Source organism: Anabas testudineus, chromosome 10, assembly GCF_900324465.2.
Source record: "Anabas testudineus chromosome 10, fAnaTes1.2, whole genome shotgun sequence".
NCBI classification, from domain to species: domain Eukaryota; kingdom Metazoa; phylum Chordata; class Actinopteri; order Anabantiformes; family Anabantidae; genus Anabas; species Anabas testudineus.
In genome coordinates this window covers 19,460,483-19,484,662 of record NC_046619.1, presented here as the reverse complement: position 1 = coordinate 19,484,662, position 24,180 = coordinate 19,460,483, and the positions used below count along the sequence as shown (strand labels likewise).

The window sequence follows — 24,180 nt, the reverse complement described above, 5'->3', positions numbered from 1 at the left end:
GAAAGGAAGGAACTCATTAACTAAAGAGTTAAACTATAAACCAAATTCAGGTGTAAAGCTACAGGATACAGTATTATTAAGAACAGTGAAGTCAAACTGTTTATGTTGGTTTGTAGACGTGACTTTGACGTGATCGACAGTCGAACATCCCCGTGCATTAAGTCATGCTGTTAGCGTGTCTAAACACAGCTCTGGCTACAACTTCTAAAGACTCTGCAGGCCTTAGCAGAAAAACATGTCTTCATAGTTTTCCTGAAAAGTCGTCCAGTGGAGACAATATGATGATTGTATGATTCGCACACTGCACACTGTCACAGAAAAGACAATCGGACATATAAAACATATTTTATAACCAACCCTTATCTCTCCTATATATATATATATATGTACAACAAAAGACCCTTCTCTTCTATCTAATATTAATATCTAATATTATTGTGAGGATGTTTAACAATAGTCAGTCTGTTTGTGTGCTGCCAACAGTCTTTCATCACGGTATGATCACTATCTAATTCCCAGTTTTAAGATGCATACAGGGAGCAGGCACCCAACATAAAGTAAGACAATTCTACCCAGTTTTATTTTTAGACTAAATGCAAAACATAGTTTAACCCCAGACTAGTGTCCTAGACACTGTTATTAATATTTCAAGTATCTCATGCAGCATCCAGCTTTCTCCACTGCGGAGAGATCAAACAGTTCTGCCTCCAATTGTTTAGAGAGATTTTGATCAAATTCAAGTGACACAAACAATAAAAAACAGTACTTTGTTGTCCTCGCTGTGCAGGCTCATTACCATCAAAATAAATGTCATCTGTCAAATCTTTTGAAAATACTCGACTGTCAAAAAGGTCTTTGAATGTCAAAACTGACATGAAAAGCGCATCAAATGTCAGTAAGCATGTTCTGTAACACTAGTTGGGAGATGAATTACAGCTGGTTGTAAATGAGTAGCTCATTTTTACGCACAGGCAGAATTTCAGCTGTGTTATCAGCTGTAAGCGGTCCCCAAAAATATCTGTTCTATTTCCATCAAAACATAATGTCTGATGTTGTCCTATAAATAACTATAAACGAAGATTTTGCTTTTGGTGTTTGTACTAAAAGAAAAAAGAAAACAGAAGGCATATGCAGATGAGCAACTGCAAGTGAAAATGTGTAATTACTGCATCTAATTTTTAAGTCACTAGTTTCTTGAATCAAAGCATCTTCTGGTTTTCTTACCATTCCACTAATCTGAATCTTTTTCACGCAGCGTTTGGTAATAAGTTATTCAAGAAAATGAATAACAAACGAACCAATACTGACAATAATTGTTAATTTTACCTGTAAAAATCTCCCCTTAATTCACATTAATTCAAATAACCAAAGATGAAAGAATGCAAGACGCAAGAAAGCAAGACAAACAGTGTACAATAAACCGTTTCTGCTTTCACCGCTGCAGTTCCTACACAACGTCTATTCAAAACTGAGGCTTTTGTATCAGTGCACAGCTGAAGCAGAGCAGGTTGTCACAAAGGACAGCTCTAAAAATAGGAGCTCGGCTTTTCCTCGACCGAGAGTGGCAGGTTTGTTCTCTCTGCTCTTGCATTTCTCAGCAGGTTGGACTGCTCAACACCTTGAGCTCTGATCTTTTCAACCTCTTCCTTGCTGTCCGTTTATGCCTGGACAGCGTAGAAACCACTGATGAAATACTGATATTACAGTAGATTTATATGCAACTGTCTTTCCAGTACAAATATCAGACGTGTATATTTATGCTATGCTTAAAAGAGTACCTTTCAAAGCCATCATAATTAAACATTAACACATTAACATCACCATCAGTACATCATCTCAACACTAATGCAAGTCACCCCCCCCCCCCCCCCCAAAAAAAACACACCCACACAGTGGAGAAGATAATAATTTAAAAAGCCTTAAGACAGTCAACACCATTATCAAGCACATCAGCAGATACTTACAGTGTTTCAGATCTATGCACCTCAATCAGTTAAACAGTTGCCATTATCACAGTTTACAGCCCCATAAGCTGTGATGTTTATCACTTCTGTCATCAACTGGCAACATGATGAGCCCATTCTCAACCAAGCATGAGATCAAAAACAGGATTTTACTGCATGTATAGAAGCAGAAGATGGAGCTTTTTTATCACATGTTTCTGTTGATGCTGTAATAGAATTGGAGCTTGGTGCAAGCTTCCCTCTTGGTCTTTATCAGCCTACATGCCAGCAAATGGAAGGTATTTATTAAGGAAGTCTACCTGTAGGTACAGATACAACAAGGGGGGAACAGACGCAGATAAAACTACCAGCATAAGCACAAACAAAGACCTCTAGAAATCACAGAACACACACACACACACACACACACACACACACACACAGACTGACTTATTGTAAGCACAACAGACAACAGTGTTAATAGATACGGTACCTGAGGTTTATTGCATTCCTTGGAGCCAGATTAAGGAGAGAGGAATGAAAAGAGGAAATGAAAGTTATCAAACATGCTGCTTGACAGTCAAGGGTATGAGAAATTGTTGGTGAAATTGGTGTCATTGACATGTGAAAATGCAGTGTTCTGAAGCAAACTGAGAAAATTGTCCATCTTGACATAGAGTAAATGTTACTGTAAGCGACCTAACTCACATCCTAAAACAGTTTTCAGAAACCTTTTTCCTGCAGGATTAAATTCCATAAAACTAAGTGCATTCCTGTGTTAATGCAGAATCAAGCCTTTTGTTCTAGGACTCAGCAGATTAATAGATTTTCAAGGTGAAAATACAACTTTCTCAGTGTCCTTACCCAAAGACAGGTAGGGTACACACACACACAGACACACACATGCATTATTATTCTGGCTTGCACACACATCCTTCCATTCAGCATGACTGTAGATTACTGAATAGATCACTGTAACTTCTAAACCTCATCTTCACCGCTGCAGGATATTTTTGACCTCTGAGCAGACAATAAGTGTCCAATTATAAGGTGCTATATGTGGGTTTTAACAATCATGACATCCCAGCAGTTACAGCGGCTGCTCAGCTTAGTTTGAACTAGAAACAAATAGCTGCTTTGCTGTGCCCACAAAATCCCCCTACAACACTTCTAATGCTCAATGACTAATACATATATGCTTAATCTGTACAAAGACAAACATAAAAAGAATCCTTTGTAATTCTGGAACTGCTCATTTAAGGCCAGGCAAGTAAAGGTGGGTGTGATGTTTCTAAACGAAAAGAACAAATTATCATAATAAAGCAGTTTTGGACTTTTGGACTGAGCGAGGCTGGCTGATAGCTAAGCTGATTGGCGAGCTGGCTGGCTCCAACTTCAAGACATCACTCTTAGTTTTTCTTGGTAAAGTCTTGGCAAGAAAGCAAATAAGGACAATTGCCAAAATGTCAAACTAATTCTTAAGAAATGTGGACTTAAATTACTGCTAATGTATCACAAAAATAAAAAAAGAAATAGTCTTTCAACCCCTAGAAGAGGGTAGAAGCTCATATAAAGTGCAATTATGCCTAAATGCAACTCTCTCCAGATACGACCCTGTGACACACAATCACGATAAACCACACAGCTGCTGCAAAGCAATTTGATCTATATGCAGACCCTAAAAACCTTATATATAAATAAGAAGATGTCAAACGTATATAGAAACTGACAGTATCTTATCTACGGTACTTCACTTCCATACGGATCTTGAAGCAATTAAAAAGTTGTCAGCAGATGAGTGAGCAATGTCACTGTCAAGGACGTTCCAGCAGCGCACATGCTTGCTGATGGACACGTAGGCTGTTGTGAGGATTAAACCTGTGACCTTCTGATTACAGGCTGGCCTCACTAACCACCAGGCTACCTGGGTGGAGGGAAAGAGTAAAAGGAGTATTGATTGTTTGCCTCTTGCTGCTTGAATAATTATAGAACAGCTGTTTGGGGCCTTGGATACCCTGCTGGCCACTGAGTAAACCCAACAGAGACATATCACTCATCTACTCAGAGAGTGTGAGTGGTGTCTAGAGCTATAGAGGAGAAAAAGAAAGGACAGGAAGGGAGAAAGGAGCTCAGTGGGTAAAAGAGATGGTGGAAATTATCATTAGTTTGTCATGGATCAAATCTGCAGCGTTAAGAGAACAACAACGCCTTAATGGCAACCATGTCAACGTTTCAGTTCAGACTGAGTGACAGGCTGCATCTGCACAAACCTTAAGTGAAGGGCTGACTGAGAGATCAGAGACGATCTGAATCTCTGTGTGTGTGTGTGTGTGTGTGTGTGTGTGTGTGTGTGTGTGTGTGTGTGTGTGTGTGTGTGTGTGTGTAGCTTCCTGCATACACGTGTGGATCAGGTTGACAGCACAAATGGCCCTTGATATTAGTGGGTGAGATAACGTTTGTGAGATAAAGTGCAAAACGGAGAGCGACCGAGAAATGGAGACCATGGGCCTTTTTGCAAGGGAGAATATAAAAGCTCAAAAAGATCAAGTGTGTGAGTGAGAGAGAGAGAAAGAAAGAGATGCTAGAAATAACTGGTGTCAATTCAGCCAGAACACATCTACGGAAAGAGAGATGTTGATTTTGTTTCTATTCTGATCCTTTAAAATCACTGGTTTGTTTCCTTTTATGTATTTAAGATAAACACATTAGTTCAATTCCTTAAATCAAATGTAATATAACTACACTTCCATCAACTACACTTCCATCCATCCATGAAAGAAGAGCAGAACGTCCTTAAGATACATGGAGCTAAAACCGGGCTTATAATAAGATAAAGGTAAAAAGGAGGAAAGTCTTAAATTAAAAGCTTTTAATTTTACCCTAAAACAGAGGTGTGGTCTTTGATGCTGACAATAAAGCTGAGCTGCACATTAGAAGCGAAACCAAACGAGCTTCTTTCATCTTTCATCCTATTGCAAAGGTCATTCTACTCCTCTCCCTGGAGGAAGCACAGACAAAGCTACCTGCTTTACTGTAACACGCCACTATCTGTGTGACAGGGTCATAAAAACACAGACTCATATGTATAACTTGTTCAAATCATCTGCCATTAAGTGTGCAGGATGCCAACTTTAACTGTTGACTGCATCTCTGATTATTTCAGAAAATCTATAAGGTCTTTTAAGACTCAATTTACAGATTGCACATATTTGTTTTGACTGACATGAAATATATTGACTGCTACTAGCCATCGCTAGACCTTAATCTCTACTGTGCCACCTGTAAATGTCGTCGGTGGGACAGATACCGCAGTGATTACTGACCAGTTGGAGCACTTGTCCTTCTCACTCTCTTTTCTCATGTTGGGTTATTGTGTCTGCGATTATGAGTTATTATGAGTCTGTGCTATTTTAATTGTGAAATGCATTGCATTGACTTATATGAAAAGGTGATCCATTAATCATGTCTGACACTGCTGGTGCTGACATTGATTGCAAACACAAGCAACTGAACAAACACTATCCAACGTAATTTTCCTGTCATTCAACCTCATCTGCATTTATTTTGTCTTTTACGCTGGATGCCCTTCCTGACACAACCCTAATTTTCACTGTGTACTGGCTTGTGCAACCTCAGTAGGTGGGGTCTTTTGCAGATCTCGGATTCAGACTGTATTTACATATTTAAAAAATTTATTTGAACACACAAATAATCACAGATAATAACTCTGCTTCAGATTGAGGTGCAAAATAGAGGCTGGATTGTTGCTTCGTGAGTGTGTTTGTGTGTCAGCATTCCCAGTGGGAGTTCCACTAGGTTAGCATTACATTTATAGTTTAGGCATTAAGCCGACACTCTCCAGAGCAACTTAAAATGAGTGAACATGTTGCTCAGGGACAACAGCAGCACACACAGCTGTTCATGGACACTGTGGTCACTGCAGGGGATTGAACTTGTGACCTTGCTGTTAGAGCACAGTCTTGCTACATGTGAAGGTCACTCATCTATTAGCAAAGACTAATTATTTCAAGACAATGATTTAATAAAGCAGTGACGACAGAGGTCTGCACTGATGTGTCAGATCTCATGATGCTCAAAAAGCCATTAAGATTTGAATGGAGAGGTTCACTTCATTTTTACAATGAAACAATCTCATCTGAAATCATTTCATCTTCACAAAGCTAAACTTTCCAATTTGCTTCCCTAATGATTTTTGCCTTTGTAGCAGCAGTAACATAATCAGAGCAGGAATCATTTTCTGCAAATGATAGTTGTTCCATTTTAAAAATATCATCTTCTGCCTACATTGTTCTATCAGTTTGAGATATGGCCTAACAAACAAAATGATTATAGTAGGGATTGAATAAGTATCCCAAAGCAGGGCAACAGAACATTCTCACACAGGAGAATGTTGATTTATTCATTTAAATTATTATTATATTATAAAAATAATAGCAATTTAAGCTTTTGTTGAGTCCCTAATCAATAAAATTACCTCATTGTTACAGCTTTAATTTAGTTGTTTTTCTGACAGAAAATAAATTTGATGAGCAAAACTGGCAGGTTCTTTAGTATCGAGTGTTTTTCTTTGTTGCCTTTGTGAATTGGATCTCTGAGATTTAGACTAGTTGTTGGACAAAACAAGCATTTTAAAGACTTTGATGACTTTTGGTGTGGATTTTGTATAGAATCAACAATGACAATAAATGACAATAATCATCTCAGCTCTAAAATGAGAGTATTCCTAATGTATGAAGAGCTTTGGCCTCATATCAGTAAGCCTCTCTGAAGTTTTGGTACCTAGCCTCACATTTTCCTTCATAACTGTGACTAAGCTGAATAAAAACCTTGCCTGCTGCAGAGATTTCCTTTCTTCAGTCCTAAGTTTCTCCTTGGTGCATTTCTCACCTCCTAAATGCCTCAGGGTAGGAGGGAGGAAAATCTGAGTGGTGCCTGGCATTCTATATGCAGAAGATTAGCTTGCTATGTCAGCTTAGCATCTTTCCAGATTCAGCTTCTCTGTCACTCCCGCTCCCCTCCACCCCTCTGTCAGCAGCAGCAGCAGCAGCAGCAGCGTACTGCACTCTTGTTAAGTTAGCTTCCCTTTCTGACTGTACTTTTAAGTGCACTCGAGCAGAGCCCATTTGGGACTACTGGTTACCATGGCGCCGGGTCCATCCTTCCCACAGGAATGGTACTAGAGCGAGGAGAGTCGAGTGTGTGATGGGAGATGGTGGGCCATGAGAAAGTTCAGTGCAGTCTTTCGAATCAAAAACACAATGATTCTAAATTTAGGAAACAGGGTGGGGCCGCATGGAGCCAGAAGGAAGATGATGTTTGCCGCATTTTCAAAGTGATAGCTACCAAGCGCTCCTAAAAGGACTGGGTGCTCTGACAGAACACCCAAGGGAGCATCAGGAATGAAAGGAATGCAGTTAAATTGTGCAGAACAGGAAAAACTCTGTGCGCCAACTGCATGCTGGGTATTTACATTATTAGTGTGAAAATACTTTGCTTCCTCTTCCCAGGGAAAGAAAGCACAGAGGGGAGAAGGTCTGGTGCAATGCAACAGGCAAATAACTCTTTCTCTGCTAGACTCAAATCCCCTCACATGGGTAAAGTCAATACTCCACATGCCACCGTGGTTGAATGAGATTTAAAAAAAAAAAATCACAACCACAAACCACATTTTTGTTCTCACTTTCAAGTGTTGTTTGTTGCAGGCGACTTTGCTGCATGATCTGGCCCCCAAACATGATGAAACATGATTTTTCTTTCATTAACAGAGTCTTGTTTAACAACTGGATGAAACATGAATATTTGGCACTGGTTTTGGAAAAATTCTTTTAACACCAGCTCCACTGTTAAGAGTGTAAATGAGAGTTTATAAGAATAGAACAGCTGCAAGACTAATGAAGGAAGACACCATCCAAACCCAAAACATTCTCCTTTTTCCAGACTCTCTCTCTTCTCTATTTTCTCTCTACTCAGACTAATCACTATATGCTTTGCTATATATTTAACTCCAATCACCTGCCTTACCTAACACATTGCAACCATGTCAGAGACAATTTATTATTGTTTACTACAAATACATCATCTATTGCCTTCTTGTTCTAATTCTATGTTTTGAAACAACAACTTTAATTACACAACTTTCACACAAAGCTACTTCCTTTTCTCAATTATCAAACAGTGATAATGCATTGCAGTTTACCTGTAAAGTCATATAATCATAATACTGTATGCACTTGGAACAGGCAGTGGAATATACTGACTTTTTTTATTCCTCTTGTAACTGTGCTGAAGACTGAACTTCTAGAGCAATGGATTTATGAGGAGTGTGTGATGGTTGGACACAAAAAATGCACAAATACATTATAAAAACTGGCATTGCAAAACGATTTTGAATGTCGTGACCATTATAATCAAACAGCATTTAATGGAGGCAGCAATAGCACAAACAAACTGTGTAGGACGCTCAAAAAACAATAAAAACACTTATTAAACAGAAGATAAAGCAACACACTGAAGGCAGCAGAAGTTGTAGCAGCTCTAATCTAGGAAGGGTGAAACAACAATCAAACACCACAAGATTAGGAAAACAGACTCAAAGTGCACCCTTCCCCATGACACGGAACATCCCATCACAACAACCTACAGCACCCAGGGTCAGTGAAGGCCACCAAAAGAGGGAACACACGAAACTGGTGCAACAAGGAAAAACAAATCAGCTCCGTGCTGAAACAGGGAAGCACAACAAGTTCTGAAGAAGGAACTCGACACACGCACGGAGCACAAACACAGAGCAACACTGAGCCACCTCTGGTGCACACAGCGATCCACCACAGGGAGGGTAAACACAAAACTGTAGCGCAGAGTGCAACTCACCGTGTGGTATCCCCGGGCTATGGGCGGCTTTCCGGTGGGGTACGGATCCACGGTGTCGATGATTGTCTGCCTCTCCCCTTTCTGGTTGATCTTCCGAAAGCGCCGACGGGACTGTCTGTGCGAGGCTTGTCGCTGAAAGTACTCCTCATTTTCATCCATATAGTCCACCTGGAAATGACAGGGAGGTGGGGAGGGAGGGAGAAAGAGGGGGGAGTGACTGTCTTCGTCTTCATTCACGCCCCCCCTCCTCCAAAGCACACAAACGCATCCTTAAAAATCCACCCTCCTATTCTCCTCCCTGCCTCCCATCCCTCTCATTGCATAAAAATAGAAGTGTGTGTGGGCTGCATGATGCACACCTACGTCAAAGGATGCACAACACGAAAAGAGAGAGAGAGAAACAGAGGCTTGAGAGGGGAATTTGGTTAGAATGAAGGAGATGGAGAGAGAAGAGCAATGGGGAATAGGATGACTGATGGATGGAGCATGGTGGAGTAAAAGATGACAGTAGAAATAGAGACACACTCAACTCTCCGTGTCTGTGTTAAACATATAAACCACACAGAAATTACATGGTGAAACCAGATAAAACCCATGTTTCCATTTTTAATGAACCGGTAGGAGGGAAAACACATTTTCCAAATGGAAACTGGCACCGTATGTCACTTTAGCATAGCAGTCAGTGAAGTCAGCAGTTGGTGATGTCTGACTAAATGCTACATGGGGCCTCTCTGCAGCCTGGTGGCTTGAGGTTATGATGGAATAACGTATTTTATTTTTTCTTATTATTATTTTCGGGCCCATTCCTCCTCTCGTCTCCTCTCCTCTCCTCTCCTCTCGCTTGCCGCTTTCGCTGCGGCTTCACATTTCAGTGTTCAGCCTTTGGGATTACACCAGCAAAATCTCTTTCTGCTGTACCAACTGCTGCCATGACAACAGCAGGGGAGCTGTGCGAGAGTGAGAGCGTCAAGTGTGATTGTGTGTCTAATTGCTTATCTCTGAGCAATAAGCGCATGCATGTGTTTGTGTGTGCCTGTTCCTTTATTCTGACGCATTAGTCTCTTTGCTCATGTTTGTAACTGCAGGGCTGCATGTGTGCATTTTTTTTGTGTGTGTAACTCAAACTTGGAGCTGAGTGGGGGGTTAATCCACATGTATCTCCATTCTAGCAGCACAAAACCCTCCTCAGTAATTACAGGGTGAGTTGGCACCTATCACAGCACAAGGGGTAAGGCCACAAAGTGTCTGCACAAAGCAGAGCAGAGGGTGTTATTTACTGGGGGTTTGTGTGTAATACAGCAGAAGCTCAGTTAACAGAAGCCCCATCTATCCCCCATCTATAATGCATTTTAAGAGACATAGCAATTACAGCCTGTGAAAAGGGAGATTACCAAGCTGCGAGTGCAGCAGTGCCCACCAGTTGTTATTTCATACTGACAAGACGTGGGATATGTTTGATGTCTTCATTTTTTTCAAAATCTGGTGGATTCGTACATGCTAGAAATGGAGTGTGTGCATGTGTGTGATTTAAGATGGCAGCATTCAGCCTGCTAGACACCAAATGAAAATCAGCATCTTCGAATTTGCCAACTGGCGAGTTTGCAACAACAATTATGTGTCGTTTTGGCTTTATTATGCACAGTGTATGCAGTTCTCATTGGCTAAAGTAAAAGGTAGTCAGGATAGCTGCACAGCTTTGTTCACTGCTGTCAACAAGCTGTTGCCTGCAACTGGTCAACAACAGAAGGATAATTACGTTTTTCATGTGTGTCCTGTGGTCTGTTATCTACAGTTTAATTTCTTTTTTCCTTTTCTATGGACCTATTTCCTCTGTCAAGTCAAATCAGTTTGAGGGTAATTTCAAGGTATAACATCCTCCGTCCTACTTCATCCATAATTAATGATGAATATTGTTGATCTAAATAAACCAAATTAGCAAGTATAAATCAGCAATTGATATGTGATCATTATTAAAAATACCTTTTCAAGCGAAAATGCCAAACATTTGCAAAATTCCAGCAAGTACACACATGATTTCATATCATTGTGATGAACAGCTGTTTGAATTTGCACAGGGTTGATGTTTGTTTTTCGTATACTGCTGCCCTGAAGCACAATATCGTTCAATATCTATCTCAGAAGGCCTCTGTTCAACACATGATTGCATTGTGATAAACACATCTATAGGAGGCACTTGTACAGATTAGTTCAAAACCTCACACGGTAAATTTTCCCAGACATTATTCCAAATTACAACTAATCTACTGTAGGTAATTACGTTAGGTGATCCACATGGGCACAGTATTTATCACTGCTGCATCTACTTATTTTCCTGCGCTGTGGTAGAGCAGGAAAAGCCTTGTCAAAATAAAACTTAAATACATGATTGCATTTCGTCTATATTATATACTGTATGTGTTGGAGGTTTTTGATTGTGTGGCACTGGTTGTAATAATGGGACTCACCACAATCATCTCTGAGGGTTCCAGCACGATGCACTCACATCCGCGTCGCAGGCTGCCTGCCGATCGCTTCCCAAAACTAGAGCACAAAAAATAAAAATAACGAGAGAAGAATTTAGAAGTCAACGTCAGCACATCTCGTAAAAGCACCTTAACACATTTCTTTCGAGTCTTGAACAGCGCACAGGCAAGACGCATAGAAGAAGCCAGCAGGTAGCTCTCTGCTCAACATTTTAAATATACAGTTTTTCTGTATAACGTGAAACAGAGCAGCATTGAATGGACAGTTCCTCCTTCCAGCTGTGACCCCTCCCTCCTGAAGGCAAACACCCGGCTGTGGAAAAGTCCACCGTCGTGACGTCACAGTTTGTAGAGTATGCCTAAGAAGCAGGGAATATTAAAAGCAGCAGAGACCATAATGTCTCTGAGACGGGCAGCAGCATTGGAAATTTTGAGCAGGAGGAGATCCAGATTGCGGGTTTGGTGAAGAATGCTTCCTTTGTCCAGTGTCCGACCTCATTGAGGAGACAACGACTTCCTTGTTTGTTATTTTTAACATCTTTCGATTAAGAATGTGACCCACATGTTGATTTGCTGACCGTTTCATAAAATAAACTCAAGTGACTCCAATAAAACTGACCTGCTTTGGAATGTTTTACATCAATGTTTTACATTACTTTGATTCGTAAACTGGGATTTTACACCAGTAGCACTGTTCTCTTTAAACCCTGATCCAACTACAGCTGGCCTAGAAGGTTAAAGCATTATTTATTCAGACTTTAGAGATGAAATAATGAGTTAATTAATCAATTACTTATAATTACCTGCGACTAATTTCATAATTCATCATTAGAGCAACTGTTTTAGATTAGAACAAAAACAACAGCAAAAAACAATCAAATCTTTGCAGTAAAGAAATTTTCACTACTAAATTAAATTTTAAGGTTCTAGAGCAATTGTTGGCAAAAACAAGCAACTTAAGGTAATTTGCTAAGTTGTGATGTGTATTTTTCACTAGTTTTTGAAACTAAAATGATAAAAAATGATTGATAACAATCATAGTTGCATCGCCACAGCCCTATCTTTTCATTAAAGCTTTTTCTTTAAGTCACAATTCTTTACACTTTCTCAATTCACAAACTGGGACAGTAACTCTAGGGGCAAAGTATAAAGTTCTCCTCAGCACTCACACATGCAGTGAGCAGTGAGTAGTGATAGGTGTCTGCCTGAACCGAGGCTGTGGAGGTGGTAACTTCCATCAGTCACGCTGACAGGTGCAGACCTCAGGCACAGCATGGCCTAAATGCTTTGGAACTCTGGACTTGTGGCTACATGTTGTGGCTATAGCTTGGTCCGGCTGGGTAATAAACACCAGCCAGTTGCATCGAGCTGGCGATACTCTACCTGCCACTCTAGTGAAGTGCAAATAGTGCCTTTTTTTGGCCTCTTTTATTTGCTAAGAGTGACATTGGCCGGCTTTGCTTTTCTTCTTCTTCATTCCCTGAAAGGCCTTTGTTGTGTTTTGTTCGTTTCCTCTTCAGTCAGCTGTTCTGTTGTTTCTGTGCCAGAGCTACAATTTTACTTTACTAATTTATCAACTTTCCTCTGCCTTGTGAGCAACATTTTCAAATAACTATTGCTGACACTGAAATCAAAGACAACATGATGGACTGGGTGGATTACAGCGAGCTGGGTGATTAGAGGCAGTGAAGGGGTTAATGCTGAGGGCTGCTGTTTGCTTTGCCGAGCTTCAGTTTAATGCTTTTTAACTCTGCTCGTATGCCTGACATGCACAAGCCTGAATTCCACCACAGGGACAAACAGAGCTACAGTATGGAGTGCTTACTAAGTGTTTTCACTCACATTCTCACAAGAAGACAAATGTAATTCTTTTGCAACTTATTTCCAGCAAAAGTGATTTGTCTGCTGGGCAGCAGCTTCAGAGAAGTGAATGCTTTTGATCTGGTTTTACAGACTTGGAGTTGGTAGCAGCTCTGATCCTGTTGAGCTTCACTTGGATGGCTTTACTGTGGAAAAGGGAGTCATGATTCCACCCATTAGGAACAAAACATGTTAGGCCACCAAATGCATAGACTGGAGACATGTTCAATCATGTTACCCATTACATTCTTGACAACAGTAATCCAGTCCTTCTTTTTGCAGGAGGTAAATGCCACTGGCAACGTAAAATATTAAAGAGGGGATTATGGAAGTGGAGAGTGAGGGGGTGAAAGGATTTTAATAACAGAAAAGTGTCTTGTTTGGAGATTAAAGCTTTCGCTGTTCTGTGACTAGTCCTGAGCAAATATTAAGAACCTGCCGTCTGTTTTAGACAACAAATACAATACGTCTTAAAAAACTAGGGTGTGGGCATCTCTGCACTGATCAACACCATGACAGAGTAAACACTGCAAAGTTTGACCAATGCAAATATTTATATTTTATCAGCTCTACTAATGATGCCATAGTGTGTGCACAACTTACAAACTGTGAATAACTCAACACTGTAGAATTCAGGTCCACAATTCAGTGTTGCGTTTGTGTTCTCCTTCCTGACAACTACAGTGAGTGTTTGTGGACAAACTGGGTAAGCGGATTAAGAAAAGAGGAAAGGTGTCAGATCATCCAGCAGGTACGCAACTCTTTTGTAACAGAGCTCAGCTCTGAGGGAAGATTATCAGTGTCATACTTTCTGCACCAAAATGAAAAGAATCGCATAAAACACTCTTCACTTTATTTTACTTTGCTGTGCCTTCAAGGGGAAACCCTGCAGAAGCAATGAAAAATAACAGACAACATGCAGTAGATATGCAAATACATAAACATATTCCATGTAATGTATGTGAAGCGACATCACCAAAAAGCACTCATTAAAAATAAACCAAGAAAATCTGAATCAACAGTGCACAGTACCCATCACAGTATCTTAACACTCACAAGGTCGCTGCCATCATTTTCATAAGGGCTCCAATGGCGTGAACGGCTGCAAGTCACAACACTTTGTCATATGTCATCACATAGGATGAAGTATTATTATTCAACTCAACAAAGTAAATTCTTAAACAAATTTTGCTTATGGCAAGATGCAACACATGCTGCCCAACGATGACATGGAGATGACATTGACTGAGTTATGAAGTAAGTCTCTTTATAGTGCTTCACTCTGTGTTGCCATTCAGTCGCCTACTACCAGCAAACATTTTTCATAAAGATTACTTCAATTTAAACCATTTTACATTTGCAAAATGTTATAAATCTAAAAAGTGCAGAGTAATGTATCTTGTACTACTGCTCTCAAATGTGCCATCAGACAATTCGAGCGAGTTTCACAGTCAGTGAATATCTGATTTTCAAATTAAATCCTGAACTTCTCTCTCTCTCTCTCGCTCTCAGTTGACTGACTGACTGACATCCCCCTTGCCTAAGCAGCCTTGCATTCCCCTGTTATACAACAAGCCTGGGCGTCTGGAATGGCATTCCACATGCATCACCAGCTTTTCACTCTCCAAGTCCAGCAGCCCACCACCAAAGCCTCAGATCCATCCAGCCATCTGACTGAACCAGTGCAATCCGTAAGCCATGTCTGAGCAGGAGGGTGAAGTCAGAGGAGTGCTGAGGAGTGGGGGGTCTCCTCACTCTGTTAAGCTGTTTAACTGAGTAAGTGCTCACAGGGCACACCAGCTTTTGTAAGCCACCAGACCCTTGAGAAGGACAAAGATTAAACTCCCTGGTTATGCAAGACTGTAGACCTGGTCATGACTGATTAGGTAAATTAAAACAGGCTTGAAGAGTCCCTTTCCCTTCAGAGCTGCAGCTGACCAACCACATTGCACCTTGCAAACATAAACAGAATTCCTTAGAGAAACTGTGGCTGCTCCACACATACTCTGAACCCTGACACCTCTTAAATAGAAGATGACACCATGGCCGACAACGTGTAATTGACTCGTGACTTTTGCTTCCCAAAATACAACTTCACTGACATTTTAACGGCAAAGAGAAAGGGCACCAAAATAGAGATTAGATCGGGAAGGAGTAAGCCACCTGCTCAAAACTTTTCCAAGATGTAACAATGAATCATCCATATCTAACGCGTTCTCTCCACAGCGGGAGATCCATCTTTGTTTGGGTTTCAAAGTTGCCAAAAGTCATGTTTAACCCCCAGACACTAAAGAGCACACACCCCTTTTACTGGCAGCACACTCTGCACACTGACAAATCCAAAAAAAGATCAAAGTCATGCTTCACATTCCAGAGTTGAAGGTTTTACAGCAACCAGCTACCAGTTTGGAGGAAAGTCAGATTTTTGAATTACAACCAAAAAACGCTGGAGTTTCTAGGCAGAGCTTTAACGAGCCCCGTACAGGAACGAAGTGCGGCTGTAGCCTGAACACTCACTGTGACAACTGCTCCCAGAGTGACACCGCCACCTGGTAAGACAAGAGGATCCCTCCTTCGAAAATATCCCCCTGCTGTTAGTCCAGAGTAAGTCCAACAAGCATGTAAAAAATCCCACGACTGTTTTGTGACTGCAGCATATCGTCCTCCAGTGCTTCTCTCAAAGTGTATGAGAATGGGAGTGTGCAGCTCTGGACCTGTGTGTGTGTGAATAAGCCTCTATCCAATGGCTCTGCCCCCTTCCTCCCTCTCTCTCTCTCTCTCTCTCTGTAATATGGTGCATTGACTGAAGGCTGCATTCCAGTGTGCGACTCACTTCCTGCTAGCGAGTTACTAGTGAGCGAGAGGGTGGAGGCTGTGTTTGTGTGTATGTGCGTGTCCGCGTTAGGGAGGACTGCTGTGGAAGGCTTCTGTCCTCCCATTTCTGTAGAAGTTAATCATGAATTCTTAACAATGAAATTTCACAAGATTTAAATTCCCCTTTTGATTGCTTTGTTTGTCTTCCATGCAGTTTAGCATGTTTTAATGCAGCAATCAATTTTGTGCTATGGAAGCAAAACGCTTTTAGGCAAACTCACCCACCGACAAGAGTCAATAATCATGGATTTAAGTTTTATATCTTTAAATCATGAGTTGACCAAATTGAGTCACATGCATTCTGTTTGAAATTTAAACTAAAGCCATAATAACCATTAGTAACCATTTCGACAACCTTTTGCTTTGTGAACAAAGATTACTTGGGAGGGTCACACTTAGAATTTTCAGAAAATGTATTGTTCCCCTTAGTTTAATTAGAACTGTTGTATTTTGCTATGAACAAAAAGCATTAAGCGTTGATATAGTTTTGATAAGAGGGTGGAAGACTTTTAAAAGGACCAGTGATCAGTAAGTAAATTAGTGGCTGAGGTTTGCAGAACTGTATCTGTTAGGACTCAGGCTCCAAACTAAATTGAATCTCGCTGTTCATATAATGTATTGCGTTGTTGGACTGAATCTCTAAGCCAACACTGATAACATCAGAGACGTTTTGAGTAGGACGACTTATGTCTAAGAAACTGAGCTTGCTGTGTGAGGGGACTTCCCCTTTAATTTCAATTAACCCATTAAATTGATTCACTCATGCGAATCACTGCTGGCAACAACCAGTAAAGTTATTTTTAAATGAGCCGTTGCTCTAAAAAAAACTATTTGTCAGTTTGTAATGTACCCAGTACTGGTACCCTTTTATAAACATGCTAAAACAATGTCAAATTAACTCCACAGGAATGACGAAGTTAACTTCAGAGAGAAATGTGGAGAACTTGTATCACGTCAATCAGCCAGCACAGAACGTACAGTACATGAGCAATACTTAAAGGACATGAGTGTAATAATACAACAAATTATGACTGTAGTAGTTGTCAACAACAGTCACAGGTTGGGTCTGCCCACTCTTACGCTGACTCTGAGAAATGTTTTGATCTCTACTGACCTTTTTTCCCAAAAGTTAACACCAACAAATATGATGAGTCAGAACTTCCTCATCTAGCTTGAATTCTGGTCACTGATTCAGTTAAAAGAAGTGGTTTTGGGTAACCATAAACCACCTATCTGTGAATGACTGGCAGTACGGTCCAGACAGCAGTCGTCTCACTACAGCTACAAGAGAGGGGAAGGGAGCGTAGCGAGAATGAAGGAGGCATATCAGGTTTTTAACCTTGCTGCCAGTGGAGATGTGAACAGCCATTTCTGGGCAGGGCCTGTCTGAAACCCAATTCCACCACATCTTTAAAAGCTTCAGGAAGTCCCGTTGGACTCCATTCAGTTCCTCATGTCACAACCAATTTCCCCTCAGAGCCATATTGCTCTCATCATTGCTCGTATTTGTAGACGAATGCAGCTTCTTTGTCGCTGTAGCCACTGAAAAATACTTTCATGACAGACTGAAACATATTTAAGGGAAGAAAACACTAACAACATACTGTATATTGCTATAAATTTGGAAATTCACTAGCACAGTGCAAACATATCTGAATGAATGCTCTTGTTAGATAGTGTCATGACTATTTACTGATAATAACGCATTTCTGAAGAATTGGTACTGGGTATGCATTCATACAGCACCACAGTCGGAAGTTTTATTCTTCCCCTTTTCATTACCGATTTGAAAATTTACAATCATTCAAGAACTGAATGAGTTTCAGGATACAGACATACTTAAAGGTTTGAATTACAACGTGTCACTTTGACTGCGTCATATTAAAAAAAAATGTCCCCTCATTGTAGCTGCTGTGCTTCAAACAGTTCTTGCTTCACTCCACCCATGTTTTCATAATGCAGACATAAACCAATGGCTGTGGTGGAGGCTAACACTGTAATAGAGGGCTCACAGAAAGCAGAATTCATCTAATGGACAACATTATCTATCACACAGCCAAAATAACATATGAGAGAAAACACAAAGTGACAGATGCTAACAGTAACAGAACAACTGTGTCAGGATTAAGGTTCCTTTTCATTACAGTTTACAACTGGAGGACACACACTGATTGTTAAATGCATGTCTCCATGAGCAGACAGCATGTACTGTGTGATGTGAGGTCCCTGTGCAATCGCTGTCAGTTTGAGTTGATTAATTTAGCTGTCTGTCACCAAAACAAATCGTCGCCTTTATTTTGTGATTTGAGTGATTTAGATTGAGACTGCTCCTAATTTAGTGCAGTTGTCACAAACGCAACCGTCTTTTGCAATGCTGTTGGCATCACTCTGGAACAAAGTGAGCCAATTATGAATGCTGCACAGGCTCATGCTGAGTGTGGATCCCTACCCAGGCTTCTGTGCAACACATGCTTAGTAAACATTTTCAGAGCCCTGTTCCCCCCCAGTCATTACGTTCAGGCATTAACATTAATCTGCCAATACCTGCAAATCCCAGCCCGGCAACCCACACACACTTTCACCTTGGCCAAACTGTTGAGGTTACTTTTAAGAGGTGCTGCTTTTTGGCACATGTCCGATCAAGCCTTTCCATTTTAAATGCCTCCCACATTCGCGTGAATCCAGAGAATGACCACTGCCGACCCCCCACTGTACTGCTGGGACCACTCTGCTCCACAGGCTAAAGTGACAACCCCCCGAGCTCTGAGTGTCCGTAGGTGTGTTATGCAAACCTAATGGATGAAAAGATCATTGTTTTCAAGACGCCCACGGTGATGGTTGATGTAACAGAGCCACTTGTGAAATCGCAGCTTTTTAACATTTGGATCTTGGCTTCAGAGGTGGTGACCACTGCTGTGAGCTGATGGCTGAGAGATGGAGGGGGGGATCTGAATCTTAAATCCTCTGAAGGAGACAAAGATGAATTATTCCCCATACTTTGATGATAAACACACTCTCTTCTGCTTTTCTTTCTTCAAATACTCAAATATTTGTCCTTTGGTACAACCCTACACAACCAGATAAAGTCTTTCAAATTTTGCGTAAGTCATGAAATATTTAGTGAAATTGAATCTCACAACCACAGTGGAGGAGAACAACAAGATAAACTGGTTCTACTTTGCTTTAATGTTGCTGTAAATGTACACTTACAAATTAAAGTAGCTGGGGGTTGTTAATAGTGGCACATTCCTCTAAATATCACCACTTATGCTAATGTCTTCCATGTATAGTGATAATGTGTTGGAAATTCTGGTAAATCTTATGGGAATTTAGCAGAAACTTTATTATTTGGAAGGGTACAGGGGAAACTACTGTATTGGACTGTCAGGCTAAATGACACCATTCTGTGGTTTAAAAACACTGCCCATTCTGTTTTACCAACTGGATGTGTTGCACTTCCACTTCCTTTACTTCCTCTTTTTCATTATAGACGTGTCAGGGGAAGGTCGATCAGTTAAAAAGTTTTCCTTTCGGGAAATTAAACAATCAAGTACGTGCTTTGCAACTGCAAACAATGTTTAAAAAGTTTTGGTCAGAGGAATCACTACCGTGTTTACTCCACTGGATAAGAACAAGCTGATAAGAAGGGAAAGATTTTTTTTTGAGAAAGAATGAATTAAAGTTTGTGCTTTCTTGCCAGTCCAGGATTTGTTTTTCATCTTCGCTTGTGAATGTTTTTAAAGAGGCTTTGAAAGAAAGAAAGAAAGAAGCTGCTCATATGTTAGTGCCAAGATCAACCTTCAAACAGCATTCAGATTCAAAAGGGCCCGGCAATGATCTTACCTGCTTCTGGGCAGGAACATGGACTCCTTAATGAAGACGGAGCCGGACAACAGGATGTACCAGCAACTTCCAATGTCATCAGGGCTGGAAGACAAAAAGATAAAAAACAATTATATTATTAACACAACACATGACAAATCAAAGTCTGTGGCAGAGCTACACTCTTTAATGTCAATACTGCATAGTTATGGACTCCTCGCTTTGCAAAATACAGATTGCTGGGGAGAGAGAGAACTATGAATGAACTGAGGAGTCATCTTTCATCCACCCACACCCATGGCCCTGCAGAATCACACAGACGAGGAAATTGGGCATCGCAGACGAAGTAAACTCAGACTGACCTCTGAATGACGCAGCTGGCTGTCAGGTTTGTACAACATGAGCGGTAAACAAACACACAAATAGGCACACATAAGCTCCACCGCCACACTTAATAGGCACCTTTTAAATTAGAGACACTTTTTCCGGTTTTAAGAATTACATGCCATCACTAGTGAACCACAGGCCTCCTTCAGTAACATCAAAGTTTCTCACTGAGGAGAATTTGTCTAAAGATAAACAGCTCATTACACATAAAATTCAGATGTTAAATGAGAACTGGCATGCTGGTGGTTTTTAGAGGATAACACAGTTTTTAAAATTCATCAGTTTTGTTGCCTCGCTCATTTCATTTATCTGTGGGCTCCTACAGGCACCAGAGGGATTGCAAAGAGATAATCTCGCAAGACTGAGATACACTGAATCTCAGTGAATGCAGGATTATCAAAGAGGCTGTGTGTGTTAACCTTGCGTGGATGTAAACAAACGCTATGGAGATGGATAGAAAAAAAGTTAATGCTTGCTTTCATTTATATGGAGCCAGTGAGAGGGCTCCGAGGACACAACACAACATATGCAATCACTGCGTACTGCTGTTGTACCAACATGGTTTATAGCAGATCATTAGTACTGAGTCTCATATTAACCTGGATTTTGATACACATGAGATTCTTCCTTCCCATTTTTCAGGGAAGTTAGATAATGTTAATCAATTAATTGCAATTTTGAATTAATCAAAGTTGTCTAGTGGCCCTTTTTTCAGTCAAACATGCCACCTAAGAGCTGGTTTTACAGTAAAAAGGAAGAAGAAGACCAGAGAAGGAAGTATTCTAATGAAACGTAACACTGATACCACCTGTCTCTATGGGAGTTTGACATGAACACTCACATTTCTGCAACAGTGGACAAAAATAGGCACCAGTAAACCAATACTTTCGCTTTTTGCTCCTGTGATTGTGAACAACTGTGGCTGCATAGAGGCAATTATGATTATTCTGAATCTCAGTGTGGAGCCTTGATGGCTTATTTTAGCTGCCTGACTATTTTCAAACACAACAGGCTACGTGTTCTAGGTTTACTCACTTTACTTTTGTAATTTTTTCAACTAAATTTATAAAATACTCATGGATTTTCTAAAAATAAAGATAATATTCTCAAATTCTTTGAAAGAATAGTTCAATATACACCTATTTGCTTTTAACCAAGAACTCTGTAGAGTGAATATAAACCTACAGTATAATCATATTTGCTACCAATGAACAGAATGAGGAGGTCAAACATTTCTCTCCCTGAAGTCTCCATGTGTCCTGTCTGTTCAAAATGCTGTGCTTTGTCACCTCACAATATCACGTTTTGTATTTAAAGGTGTTCTGGTGTTAATAAGGCAGCAGCTGTGCTGCACATATTCACCTGATCTGGTGGGACTTTTCACTGACACCACAGAGGGAACGAAAAAGAAAATCAATGACTTGTCAGACATCAGCAAGGTGGGACTGGTTTTTGCTTACAGGAAGGTAAAGGATGGGTGCACTTATTATGCACTCGAATCCGCACAGACACAATTATTCACAGGCAGCATCACTGTGCTGACTGAGTTTTTTTGTTTAATCACAGAGAACAAAGTCTCACCCCTATTTTCTTGTCCTCTTCAGACCTTCCTTGCAGAACTAATGAGGCTGTAGACAGCACACCCTACTGACACACTGTAGAACCTCCATGGCTCCTTCCAACATCTCTTTTCTTTTGCCATTTTCCTCTATTAATCTCCATCCGCCTCCCTCCACACTTCTTGCATCTTTTTGTACCTCTTCTTTGCATTCAGATACGGCACGAAGGAAATGCTCAATTATTAATTGCTGGCATGCAGATGCACCAGCAAAGGGAAGAACCTCAGCAGAGGAGGAGGAGGAGGAGGAGGAAGAAGAGAAGATACACCAAACACCAAAGAAGTAGGAGATAGGAGACTCGACAGCTTGACTGAACTGGGTCACGCGTACAGAAGTGATCGTCAAACACTAAACATCATCCACCAAAACCCCCCCAGGAAGCCTTTCAACAGTGGGGAATTGGGTTATTGGAGCTCTGTGGCAGTGGTGGAAGGGGGTAAAATGGCAGGGGAAGGATGATTATAGCATCAAGACCTTTCATGAAATCAGGTTTGACACTTACCATAAAAACAAGTTTTATTTCAATAAAGAAATCACCTCTTTAGATTGTCAGGAGAAGCGTTCAGCAGACTCAGGTATTAAGTTAACTAATTTTCACTTTTAACAGTGATCTGTGCTCTTCTGAGGAATTCTGATCAAGAAATACCCTAATGTTGGGTCTGGAGATCCACATACGGCTTGATTTTTCCTATTGTTAGCAGAACTGCTGGTAAACATACATTTTTATTACACTTTTCTAGGATGAATTTTAACAAGGTCAGAAGAAAAAAAGACACTTAGAGGGAAAATTTTGCAGTTCCAATAATTATTTTGCATATACGGATGTTCTGTGGGACGCTACACAATGAGAAAGTAAAGCCAATGTCAACAGAAAAGAAGACTGAATATGGCTGCATAGGGTTTAGACTGAGAGGAAGGTGGGATGACAGGAATTTCAAAACAAAAGCAGTGTGTCTACTGAGAGGCATTTAGTGGACCAATATAAACAAGCTCAACTAAAAATATGACCATTTGGAGTTGTTGTGATGCTTTCACCATGAAACCATCAAGAGACTCTCAATGCCACAATGGTGTGGGTTACATTATGAAATAAGTGTTCACACCACACTGTCAATAACAAACACAAAAGAAAAACTATAGTAAAGCAGTGGGAGACCTTTAAATGTTAAGGATTTACACAAGTTGAATACCATTTCTTACCACCACAGATTTTGTGCAATATCAAAGTAGTATGTTGGGAAAGCTCCTTCTTCCCAGACATAAATATTAACATAAAATCCCTTCTGACATTTCTTAAATGTAATAAGCAGCTCTATCTGATACCTATGTGTGATTTGACTTCAGTGACAAACCTCCCGCACAGTTTACTGATCACTGAGATGCAATGAGCTGTTCATATCTACGGTCATTCCTTTCCTTGTCCACCCGGCTATGATGTTGTTTCTAAAGGCCATCAGCTTCACAGTGTCACAGGGAACAGGAGCTCAGTGCGGGGCAAAACTTTCCGACAGCTGCACGGGAGCATTGCTTGTTAAAGTATCACAAACAGCAAACTGTTCTTTAGTTTTGATGATATGTTATCACAGATGGTATTTTATCTATATCTAAAAAATGCAGTAGCAAACTCAAAAAGCTCTTACATCTTTACAAGAAGGGGTTTCAGGGCTTTTTAACTGTGAAGAGAAGATGCACCAACTCTGACTGTGATGGTGAAACAGAATTTCAGCAGGACAGTCAAGAAGTGTGTGAAGTAGCATGTGCATTTCTTTCTTTGTTTGCTTTGTGTGTTTTTGGTTTTTAAAATCTGTTGTACTGACTTTGAGCTCCAAGTAAATGGAGTAAAATAGTTACACTATTGAGTGCAGTGCTGATGGTTGATCAAAGTTTAGAAGAAAAGGTTGGGGGTCGAGTTGAAAGAGCTAACATGGAGGAGGTGAAAGGTCCGAGCAGAACACATTAACCCTCTTCACCGGCCACTGTAAAATCTGCCAGGTCAGCCTCCATCTCAGGGGGGCTTTAGCACTATAATCTCTAGATGGTAAATCCTAAGAGGTTCAGCTTCTTGCAGTATGGGATGTTTTCCTGAGATATTGAGTGTCACTATGTGTGTGTCACTCTGCTGATTTTAACCCTGTGCCTCTTATGACAGATGTTGTTAAATAGCATCTTTATAAAGTAGTTGTTACTCTTTAGTTGAAGACACTCCACACTAATGTTGACATTTAACACTGATGTGTCAGTTTGCTGAAAAAAATAAGTCATTATAGCTTTGCTAAAAATATCTTTTATTCGAAGGTGGCT

At 40.5% G+C, this 24,180-nt stretch overlaps 1 protein-coding gene across 8 annotated transcripts in view; it reads right to left on the bottom strand.

Annotated features, from left to right (window-relative positions):
• The window catches only part of rapgef2 (Rap guanine nucleotide exchange factor (GEF) 2), an 86,488-nt gene that overhangs the window by 35,953 nt on the left and 26,355 nt on the right, over positions 1-24,180 (bottom strand). For all 8 annotated transcript variants that reach the window (XM_026357364.1, XM_026357365.1, XM_026357370.1 and 5 more), the window contains exons 4-6: positions 19,895-19,978; positions 11,300-11,375; positions 8,835-9,002 (exon numbers count right to left, since the gene is read on the bottom strand). In XM_026357364.1, coding sequence (XP_026213149.1) covers positions 8,835-9,002; positions 11,300-11,375; positions 19,895-19,978 — 328 coding nt within the window. The remainder of the gene's footprint in view (positions 1-8,834; positions 9,003-11,299; positions 11,376-19,894; positions 19,979-24,180) is intronic.